At 37.4% G+C, this 11,865-nt stretch overlaps 1 protein-coding gene and 1 non-coding gene across 2 annotated transcripts in view; both read left to right on the forward strand.

The window, feature by feature from the left end:
* The first annotated feature begins 2,312 nt into the window (after positions 1 to 2,312).
* The window catches only part of LOC122077526 (guanine nucleotide-binding protein-like NSN1), a 19,114-nt gene continuing 9,561 nt past the window's right edge, over positions 2,313 to 11,865 (forward strand). The window contains exons 1-6 of the mRNA XM_042643480.1: positions 2,313 to 2,465; positions 4,747 to 4,819; positions 4,900 to 5,144; positions 6,596 to 6,707; positions 6,813 to 6,986; positions 7,310 to 7,548. Of these exons, the coding sequence (XP_042499414.1) occupies positions 4,801 to 4,819; positions 4,900 to 5,144; positions 6,596 to 6,707; positions 6,813 to 6,986; positions 7,310 to 7,548 (789 nt within the window). The 5' untranslated portion in view covers positions 2,313 to 2,465; positions 4,747 to 4,800. The remainder of the gene's footprint in view (positions 2,466 to 4,746; positions 4,820 to 4,899; positions 5,145 to 6,595; positions 6,708 to 6,812; positions 6,987 to 7,309; positions 7,549 to 11,865) is intronic.
* LOC122077647 lies at positions 3,024 to 3,111 on the forward strand. Its single transcript, XR_006139893.1, has one exon. It is a non-coding gene; the product is annotated as a small nucleolar RNA snoR8a (small nucleolar RNA).

Below are 11,865 nucleotides of genomic sequence, written 5' to 3' on the forward strand. Positions count from 1 at the left end.
TACGAAGTAAAAAAAAAAAAAAAAAAACAATGGTTGTTAAGTGGCAAAATAAGTTTTATAAATTCAAAAGATAACTATAGTATTTCTAAAAAGAAAAAACAACAAAAAATACAAAGGCAATATGTCACTACATGACAGAGTATCCAATTGAATTTTAAGTTTGAAATATGGCATATGGTCAAGATTGACATTTTTTAGATATCTAAACATTGACCCTTCTTTGTGGCAAAACATGGAGTCAATCTATAGGTTATTCCTAGAATTTTAGATTAATTTTAAATTTTGAAGTATAAATGAAATAAAAAATAAATAAAAAGGAGAAAAGTTCCCCACAATGCTACCATACAATTTCCCATCGGTTGGTGTTGTGGGTGATGAATTGGACAATAGAAAAGGGTTTTTAATGGGGAGAGAGACTATGAAGCTCCCATGCTAGAATGTGAGAGGACGTATAAAAGAATTTGCATGTTGGAGTTGTGTAAGTCCATTTCTTGATAAAAAAATGGTTTTTTTTTTTTTTTTTTTTTTTTGAGATAAAATATAGTTCACCATTCATTAACACAAAGTAGTGTTTGTGCAATTGCTATTATTTCATTGCATGGATGTGAGGTTGCAGGTCCAGATCTCCTTAATAAAACATCACATTGAATTAAAAAAAATAAATAAATAAATAATGAATCGAAATGACCAATTCTAAAGATAACCAGCAAGTTTTGTGATTAAATTGGGTGTATCAATGGACTGGGCTGGGGTGCGTTTGTTAAAGTCAACCCAGGCTCTGTACAGGCCCAGCCATATTGGGCTCAACATGCCTCAGCCCAACCCTACCCCGCCTTGGGCTTTACGATCGTAGCCCAAGCCCCCTTTGCAAATTGAACTATTCAGCCTAGGGCAGGTTCGGGCTGGCTGTGCTTAATGGAAACTAAAATAGAGAAGGGGTTGACTCTGTTTTCATCTGGTCCAGTTGTCGGCTAAATGGGCTTTAAAGGGCCTAATCAAATTATGTTAAGCTCCATAAAGGTCAAAAAGTTCACTGAAGCTTACATTCCCTTATTTTTTTTCTTTTTCCTGATAGGACTGAAGCGTACATTCCACCTGGATCCGTACATATCCTCTTATCCCCACTTCCTAGTTCCTTAATTCCTACTTCCTCCTTTCCTGGTAGGTGAAGAGAGAATATATGGATACAAATGAAACGTATTAAATTACCAGACACATGTATGTGCGGGGTAAATGTATGTGCGTAGAGAGGTACAAATGCTTTCTGATGAGGTAAAAATTGACTAGTCAATCTTCCTTGCATCTCCTGAGGCTCTAGCAGACCGGCATAGAAGAGAAGGCAGGGAAGGGCCATACATATCCTCTTATCCCCACTTCCTAGTTCCGTAGTTCCTACTTCCTACTTTCCTAGTAGGTGAAGAGAGAATATATGGATACAAATGGAACGTATTAAATTACCAGGCACATGTATGTGCCAGGTAAACGTATGTGCGCAGAGAGGTACAGATGCTTTCTGATGAAGTAAAAATTGACCAGTCGATCTTCCTTGCGTCTCCTGAGGCTCTAGCAGACCTGCACAGAAGAGAAGGCAGGGAAGGGCCGATTTGACCCGACGGAGGATTCTCCGATGCCTAAGTCAGATATTTCCACAGTAGATATTCAAGAAAGTTTTTCAATAAAAGGAGTGTTCGATCCCCCATGATGGAGGCTTACATTTATATTTATAGGTTGCTGATGGAGAGAGAAGGAGGGGGTAGACGCCTTTGATGACGTGTAGTGGATAGAGTCCTACCCCGTGATCACAAGGATCACGTCCCTTGATTGCAAGAATGGATGTGTGCACGTTTCTGGGTGCCTTACTTGACTGTGCCGAGCCGAGGTGACTGGTTGCCATGAGGAGAGGCTGAGGTGGCTGCTCGGCATTAGGAGAGGCTGAGGTGGCGAGTCGACTAGAGGAGAGATCGAGATGGCAGATCCATCTTCTATTTAGATTTGCATATACGCTTTAGTCATACCGAGGAAGATGACATATTTTGCCTCATCACCGTTTACCAGCAGATCAATCCGGTGTCAAGTCTTAACGATTAGGCCTATTGGTGTAGGCTAGTATTTGACACTTATACCGTCTACCTACATAGGAAAGCTGGAGACGTACCATTAACAGCTTCAACCTAGTTGCCTACTTTAAATAGATTCAGGTTTCGATAGATCTTAGCCGTCCAATGTAAGATGTTTGGTAATCTGATCCATTGAGTGGACAAGTACATTTTTTCTGGTTGACTGACTAACGCATTTACCAACTCACCCTTTAGATGCTTTAGGATTTGCGTTTCTTCGTTTCTCCGTTTATTAGGGTTTTTAAATCACTTATATCTTCCTCGTCTTCTTCTTCTTCGTTTGTGAGGGGTATCAGGAGAACGATAGAAGGCAGCTTTCTTTTTGGTAATGAAACGGCAGCAGCATAGGTTTGGGTTTTAAACTTATCTTGCCCCGATAATCTATACTCCACACTTGTCTATATTCGTGTATTTACATTCGTAGTTTTCCTCTTCTTTTCGTCCACTTCATTATCTGTTTTTTGGGGCTCTGCAATTTGGGGTTAGGGTATTTGGGATTTTTGATTGATTTCTCGTTAGGGTTTGATGTTATGGAAGTATATCTTAGAGAATTTTTTATTGATTTCACGTTAGGGTTATGCTGAATCATTCCTGTTTAGAGTCCTTATTGGCGAAAATGAAAGATCCAGAGATTGGGGATTTTCGCATTATTTTAGTTGTGAGTATATATGATTAGTCTAATGTTGTTGGGGCAATGATGACAGAAATCGTTTCTCGAATCTGATTAATGGATCCAATGGGCTATTCGTATGATCTTTATTGATCTGCGTAAGCCTGTTTTTTATTTGATGACTGTTTGTGCGTGTCTGAGCTCTTCTTCCTTCTTTTTTCAGGTTTTTTGTGTTTATTTTGTTAGGAAGAAATAGGATAACAATTAACAAGAGAGTGAATACTGAATATGGTGATGATGGTGCGATGATTATAAAAATTCCTCGTTCTGAATGCCATTGACATGGCATGACAGACGCCTAACACCCATAGAATATGAGCACCACCATTTTTATTTTTTCTTTTCTTCTTTGTTTTAATCTGTATGAGTAGATGATCTAATTTGAAAGAACTCATGGGTTCTAACTCTGTATTACACTATAATGTTATATGTATTGCTTGGGATCGGTTTTAGAATGGGCATATTTCCTTCTATGAGCCGATTCTTAAAATTTTTTTTTTTTGGTAGCACTAGAAGCTGCGATTTCCACCACATACAAATACATAATATCTATAGCTGAACCCAAGATCCATAGATTTTAGTTGAAGATGTTCCTTATCTTTTCCTTCTCCCATAAGATACCATGGTGAAATTTTGATTTATTAGAGTAATAGAAAAAAAAAAACTAAGTATTATAAAATTTGATCTATTGCTTTGCTTTGGGCAATGGCCAGTCCTGTGCTGAGGACCTTGGCTTGAACCCAACGTGGCCCAGACTAGTTATATAAAGACGCTCTATTCCTTCTCTTAAGTTTTCAATAGGAATAAAAAATAATATTTTGTCCTAAGGGAGGAGAAAAGACAGAATGATAATTTAATAAATAACAGGGATCCTGACAATGAGGGACTGAGATCGTCTTTAACTACTGATGCTCCAACGAGTATCTAACGATCCAAATCCAAGGGTTGGGATGGTTTGGTCTAATATTAAAAAAAAAAAAAAAAAAAAATAATAGCTGGGGATGGTAGAGATTCTCTAAAATTAGTGATGGGAATAGTGTGAGTTGGTAAGGACCAACCCTTCACAATTAAGGTGACATCATTATCTTCTCCTTGGCATGGTATAAGATAACTTAAACCAATACTGATCCTGATCTTTATTGGCCTGTATCTGTTAGAAAGTAAAATGAATTTTTTTTGGGGAAAATTACATGATTACCCACTTTTGGGTTTCCCTTTACAAAATTACCCACAAAAAGTTTTGGTCAACAAAAATACCCAAAATTAGGTTTGGATTTACAAAACTACCCAAAACAGTGATTCTCCTTCATCTGCCTATTTGTTTTGTCATTTTTACCCCTGGCCCACCTCGGCCTCCATCAGGCCGTGCTGCCACCTCGGCCTCATCAGGCCGCGTTCCACCTCTGCCTCAGTAAAGCCGTGCTGAACCTCGGCCTCCATCAGGCCGTGTTTCCACCTCGGCCTCTATCAGGCCGCGCTCCACCTCTGCCTTCGTAAAGCCGTGCTGAACCTAGGGAAACCCAAAAGTGGGTAATCATGTAATTTTCCCTAGAAACTACATCATCCATCAAGAGATACCAAATAGAGGTGTATCGATCCAAATGACCTTTTGCCAAACTATCTTTAGTTTGATATATTTTTGGTCCGGATGTAAACCCGGCCGAGCCCGGCTTGTTGCCAACCTATGGCGGTCCACCCTCACGTGTATTTTTCTGAAACCCTAACTAAAACCATGCTCTTCTCCACTCTATTGCTTCCTCGACCTTCTCTGCTCTGAGAGGCGGACACCGAGAAGCTCCACTGCTAAAGATCAAAATTTCTTCTTACATAGGCACAGAAGGTGAAGAAATATCGTTTAAAGTTTGATTTTTCTGTACCTTGTAGTTCACTGGTTCTTAAACTTTTTCTTTAAAATTTCTCAGACTGAATTGGTGTTGATTTCAATTTTTTTTTCTTCAGGAAGTAAGCAAAATTGATCCTGAACTGTCACTTGGATTGCTCCAATAGTTTGAGATGGTGAAGAGGAGCAAGAGTAAGCGAATCCATAGCTTCATGTTTTCGATTGAATGTTTGTATGGATTCGATTCTAAATTTTCTGTTCTGATATTGTAGAGAGTAAGAGTAAGCGAGTGCCGCTGAAAAAGAAGTACAAGATCATAAAGAAGGTGAAAGAGCACCATAAGAAGAAGGCCAAAGAAGCGAAGAAGCTCGGCATAAATAATAAGCGCAAGGTCGAGAAGGATCCAGGTATCCCTAATGACTGGCCCTTTAAGGAACAAGAGCTCAAGGCCCTGGAAGCTCGCAGGGCCAAGGCACTAGAGGAATTGGAGCAGAAAAAGGCCGCTCGGAAGGAGAGGGTATTGTTTCTTCTTCATTACTTCTCACACTAAGTTAAAGTTTTCTTGATGAGACTTAATTGGGTTTGCTTTTTTATTTTTTATTTTTTATTTTAAACTTGGGATATTCAGCGAACACTTCTCACGTCAAGGAATTATCTCTATTGTGTGCGTGCTGGACTGCGGGCATTTTTGAATTGTTTAGGAGCCATTTTTATGAACCTAAACAAACAGTTACCTATGTTTTTTTAATTCTTTCCTGCTTTCTTGCATCTGAACTGGGCATTGTTGGGTTGGGATAAGGCTGAGTTTGTTGAACTGGGCGGAGTCAATTTTATGAACTTAAGGAAACAGTTACCTGTGTTTTTAATTCTTTCCTGCTTTCTTGCATCTGAGCTGGGCATTGATGAATTTGTTTAGGAGCCAATGTTATGAACCTAAGGAAACAGTTACCCTTTTTTTTTTTCTTTTAAATTGTTTCTTGCTTTCTTGCATCTGAACTGGACTTATTTGTGCCTCACTGTCTCATCAACCTTTCTATCTCTAAAGCAATTGAAAATGATGTTGTATGTGACACGCTTGGGCACAGTAATTTTGTTTTCATTTCATCCATTTCTTTCCTATCTAAACCTGTCTTATTTTATCTTCAAAAGGACACATGAAGGTACAGAATATTTCGTTCTGGTTTAGCTGGGTGGATGTTTATAATCATTTTCTTCTGGTAAATTTACTAGTTTTTTTTTTTTAGTAGGGGCTTTGTTAATCTTCATTTGGAAGAAAATTGGTCTACAGAGTAAATGTGGGAAGTAATTCTGTTTGTCCACACCTTTTCAGACCAGTCTATACTAGCAAACATTTATTCAGACTCTTTCTAGTCACATGTATTCAGAGGCTGTTAAATTTAGTGCAGAAATTTAATGTGAACTTATTTTTATTTTTTTATTTTTTTAAAGTTATTTATTTTTTTGATAGCTAGGCCCCAAGGAGAGTTGAACTCATGACCTCTTAATTTTGAGGTGTTAGTCTTTGCCAACTGAGCAACCCCCTTGGGGTTAGAACTTAGTAGTTTAATGATGATGAATGAAGTATAGCTGATCTCTGCACGATGTGCTTCTTTTGCTTGGCTTTATTTTCTAGCATTCCCCGCTTGGATCTTAAACTTTTGGTCTTTCTAACTATTATTTGAATATTTTTTCTTTGCTTCCTCTTCTAAGATTCCTTCTCAAGTCACAAAACTTTTAGTTTTTGACTTGCCTATGTGTAATATTTTACGGTATGAGTGCAGATACTAATGTATGAGGTTTGGACATTGCTTTGGCATTGTACTATAACGAGCTGTTCCAATATTTCGACTTCCTGACGGATGAGATGTGTTCTGTAATTATGAACTTGGTTGTTTTTCTCTATTCTGCTCATTTATGTGTTTTGTCATATATGGTCATGCTTGAATGGGACTTCCCATATTTTTTCAGGCCCAGAAAAGAAAGCTGGGATTATTGGAGGATGATGGAGCTTCTGAAAAAGAGCAAATTTTTGGAGATGGAATTGATGGTGTTGTTTCGCCGAAAATTGCTAAAATCCAGGGTGAGTCAATGTGCACGGAAGATTTTTTCCAAATGTTGAATAGATTGACTTTAATTCCCCCCTTTTCTTCCATCATTTTTTATTTTCCTCCTTAACTTCCTGCAGATAACTCGGATAGGGCTTTCTACAAGGAGTTGGCCAAAGTCATAGAAGCATCTGATGTCATTTTGGAAGTTCTTGATGCTCGGGATCCCCTTGGTACTAGATGTTTTGATATGGAAAAGATGGTGTTAAAGTCAGGCCCCAATAAGCATCTTGTTTTGCTTCTGAATAAGATTGGTAATGGCTCATCCAGTATGTCTTTCTGTTTTCCACAGACAATGTTTTTTCTTTTTTTGGGGGGGTGGTTCTTCAAGAACAATTTCAGAGATCTGAATAAGATTTTGTGACTCATTGACTTGTTTATGCTTTGGAGGAAAAATTCTTATTTTGATATTTGGTTAGCCCCTTATTTAACTTATTTAACTAAAGGACTTATGACCCTCAAGGAATATAGAGATTGGAAACTGCATGACTTGGTATTACAACTTAATATTTAAGTATGCTTAATTTCTCTTGTGTTTGATTCTTTTCTCTGATTTCAATTGGTACTTGTTTTCCAGATCTTGTACCTCGAGAAGCTGTTGAGAAGTGGCTTAAGTATTTGAGGGAGGAATTTCCTGCAGTTGCATTCAAGTGCAGCACCCAAGAACAGAGGTCGAACTTAGGTTGGAAATCTACTTCAAAGGCTTCAAAAACAAGCAATCGCTTGGAAACTAGTGATTGTCTGGGTGCTGACACTCTCATAAAATTGTTGAAGAACTACTCAAGAAGCCATGAGGTAGTTTCGCAGTTCATTTACTTCTGATACGTGGTTATGAAGAACTAGTTTATTTTTCTCATTTTACATTTGTGACTTCTTGCGTCTTGTTTTGGGTTGGCAATTTTTGACATGACCCACTGATTTGACCAATGTTCTAGGTTTTGACCTTGGCCAAAACCAAAATATCTTGGGTTTCGACCAAAACTTGGGAGTTTTCTTGGCCAATCGAAACCTAGGTTTCGAGGCCCAAAAAATTGTTTTTTTGACTCTTATTTTTGTGCTGCCTATTTTTACCATTTTACAACTATTACATAAATTATTTTCACAAAAAAACCACCCAAAATGGTATTTGTAGTTTAGACCCAAGTTTGCTAGTGTATGCTGAATGCTGCTTTCTTACACTAGCCCTATTGGAGAAAAACCATTACCTTCATCCTCCAAACACACAAATTCAAACTGTAAAAGGGTTGAATGAGTAGAAGAATGCAGAAAAGTGGGAAGAAATCAAGTGTTTATTAACCCAAGGAGTAGTGTCGAAACTAGTTTCGACCCTTGGTTTTGTTTTGGATAATGTCGAAACCGAGGTCAAGACCTTAACTTTTGAATAGAACTTAAAACCATGGGTTTGACACAAGCATGATATACATTGGCGTTGTGCTGACAGAAGCTTGTCTTAGAGGGTCTATATGACGTGCACGTTGCCGGTAGTGCACACACCCTCTCATTCTTTGACACTTCTCTCTTCCCTGACCATGCTGGTCCCCTCTATACAAACCATAATGCACTCCTCCGATATGCCTTTTGGCTTGGATGTGAGATACCGCCCAGGTGATATATCAGTTAGGCAGCTAGTCCGACTAGTCTATTAAGCCAGGTCTGTCTAAGACGTTTGAGCCTAACAAGTTCTCCTTGGTCTTCTTTTATTCAAAAAGTAGAAATGAGGGTCCTGATGGAAATATAATTGTAGATAATCTATTCTGGCAATAGACACTTCTAACAAGTTATCAATTAAACAGATTTCATATAACATTTATTTCTAGCCATCATAGATTTTAGATAGGATGAAATAGTAAAAAACAACAGGTATACTAAGATAAGATCAAACTTACATATGGAAAAGGAGAGAAATGACGACTCACTGATGGTAGAAATTTGACAAGTTCCAACTGACACTCGTAAGAGAGAAGCCTCATGCTGGCCTTATTGCATCTTGTCAGGTGTTGAACATCCATACCTAGTGTTACATTTAGCTAGGTTGACGTCTTAGCATGCGTCACACAATACTATAAGTGCATTGTAATAATAGCCACATGCGGGCTATATAATAATTCACCTTACATCTAAAATATTCAATATGGAAAACAGTGGTACAACCACATGGAATGTCATCAATCTTGCTAGAAGAAAAACTTTTGTTGGACCTGCTCCTTATTTTTATCAAGAGCAACATCTTTCTTTTGTAAAAATATACAATAATCGAGAGCATCTTATCTAAAAGAATCTTATCAAGAATCTAATTAAGCATTATGGCTCGTCTGTTATCGCCTTATATGAAATTGCATCCGTTTGAAGAGTTTTTGAAGTATGAGAGCCTCTAAAAGCTATAAAAGGAGAATTTGATCTCAACATCTCTAGATGGATGTTTTATAATGTTGTGCGGAATTGTTCGTTGCAAGGACCGTGAATGTGCACCAGAGGTTAATTCCCATTTATCAGGGAAGATTGACATCCTTCTAGGGAATAATTCTTAGGACCATAACATTTGATTTGGCTGAATTAGGCTGGAAGAGCATAGTTTTGTCCTTTAGTGTCAATTACTTTCCCAGTTGGTGCTAAAGTGGTTATCAACTTATAATAGAGTCTATATATGGCAGCTATGTTTGTGATCCTGGTTTCAGTTCAAACCCTTTGCTAAGAATATTTAGGCTTAATCCATCCATGATACTAGGATCTGATAAAGATAAAGGGAAGTTTGGATAGCACTGAAAATATACTGGTCCTTAGTTAGGCTCGTCTCAAATAATCCAAATTGAGAGTCTGAAAATCCATGATGATGTGCATCATGGATAACAGCTAGGACTGAATTAGTTACTCTTATTTTGGTTAATGGTTCGATAGCTACTTGATTTAAGACAACATGCAGATAGTTGGATCATGCAACTGATCAATGACCTTGAGGAGAGAGCTTCTTCAGATGTAAGGGTACAAGCATTCAAGCCATTCATATTTAAAAGGGATTGTTAACGATTGCAGTTACATCGAGTCACTTCAGGCCGCGACCCGTTTTCAGAATAGCGGCTTGAGCTCTATCAAGCTTTGACTCGTGGTCGGAATCTGAATCGGATCCTGAGGCAGCTAAAAAGAATTCTCTGCAGATTTTGTTTAAGAGAGTCATGCCCGAGAGTATTTTCACTTATTTTGATAGCATTATCGCTTTTGAATTGAAATGTTCCTTTGCAATATGTCTCTGATTCAGGGACCTTTGAAATGCTCCAATTTTCAGTATGTTTCTCTGTATTTTTTAAGATTATTTATTCAGAGTTGTGGACAAAGTTTTGCCTCAACTGAGAATCTAGTGATAATCTCCTACAGGCTGATCTGAATATGTTTGCCAGGGGGCAAATTAAATTGGTATCTGTCAACACGAATACAGTCCACACAAAAGCCCTTTGCCTTTTTAAATGGCTATGACAGGTGGATAGTGCGACTTGGATGATACTCAACTACTTTGCACCCTACTTGGCTCTGATACCAGTTAGACCTAGGTGATGTATCAGTTAGGCAGCTAGTCCGGCTAGTTTATTATGCTAGGTCTGCCTAAGGCATCTGAGCCTGACAAGTTCTTTTTATTTTTCTTTTAGTTCAGAAGAGTAGAAAGGATGGTCCTGATGAAAATATAATTGTAGAAAATCTATTCTGGCTGTAGACACTTCTATCAAATTATCAATTAAAGAGATTTCATGTAAATATTTATTTCTAGTAATCATAGTAAAATGGTAACAACAGATATATTAATATAAGATCAAACTTACATATACAATAAACACTGTTAAGGTTGGAAAAGGAGAGAAACAACGACATGCTGATGGTACCTTAGAAAATGAGAGAAACAATGATACACAAATGGTGGAAACTTGACAAGTTCCGATTGACACTCGTATCTCTCAAATATTTCTTTTATAATACACACTCATATGATACAAAATGAGCTGAAATCTAAGTCACACACACTTAGTAAGAACTGAAAGACACAGAATAAAACTTGGTACTTGAAACTTCGCAGGTGACCCCTTTTATAGCTTTTAGAGGCTCTCTCGGACTTAAAAAATAATTCAAACGGGTGCAATATCAGATAAGGAATTCAACAAACGAACCATCATGCTTTGCTGGATTTTTGATAAGATTCCTTTAGATAAGATGCTCTCGATTGTTGTATTGCTTTTGACAGAAGGAAGATGTTGCTCTTGACAGAAATAAAGAGCGGATACAACAAAGATTTTCTTCTAGAAATATTTGATGACATTCCATGTAGTTGGACCACTATTTTCCATATGGAATCTTTCAGATGTTAGGTGAATTATTAATTTATTGTACTGCCCACCTGTGGCTGTCACTATAATGCACTTATAATGTTGCATGACGAAGACGACAATCTGGCTAAATGTAGCACTAGGTGTGGATGCTCGACACCTTGCAAGACGAGATAAAGAGCGTGAGGCTTCTTTTATTCCATCCATGAACATTAACACGGTTGTGTGTATCTTACTGGCTTGGTTTTTGTCCTAAACTCTATTCAACAGTTTATGAGTTGCTGTCATCTTATTGAAATTTTGTAATGTATTTTACCAACATCCTGGAAGAGGTTATATGATACTAATCTAACATGATCATACATAACTCATTGACACATAACTAACATGACCTATTGACATAGTTGTTGTGGTGCATTGACCCATACACAATATGTTTATCAATAGGTTCCGATGCAGTTAAATCACCAAAATGGGCCTTTATTAATGGTAGAGGCTAGGCATATGGGATTTGTTAATTCACTGTCTTATTTCCTTATCTTAACTGTTTTAAGTGTTTTAGTTATGTTGGATTAGGATTCTTTAAGTTAATCATGTTTTGAGTCGGTTTCCTTCATTATTTTAGTTTCCTAGTCAGTTTATGTAACCTTATTAGTTAAGACTTTGTTTAGATCTTTCCTTTTTAGGTTTTTTTTTTTTTTTTTTTTTTTTTTTTTTTTGGAGTCTATTTTTGAGTCTTTATATAAGTTTGTAAAGGGGATCCATCCTTGTACACGAATTTGAGTAATGAGATTTTGGTTTGCACTTTTTCTTTATTCTGTGAGAC

The sequence above is a fragment of the Macadamia integrifolia genome, chromosome 4, assembly GCF_013358625.1.
Source record: "Macadamia integrifolia cultivar HAES 741 chromosome 4, SCU_Mint_v3, whole genome shotgun sequence".
Classification (NCBI taxonomy): Eukaryota; Viridiplantae; Streptophyta; class Magnoliopsida; order Proteales; family Proteaceae; genus Macadamia; species Macadamia integrifolia.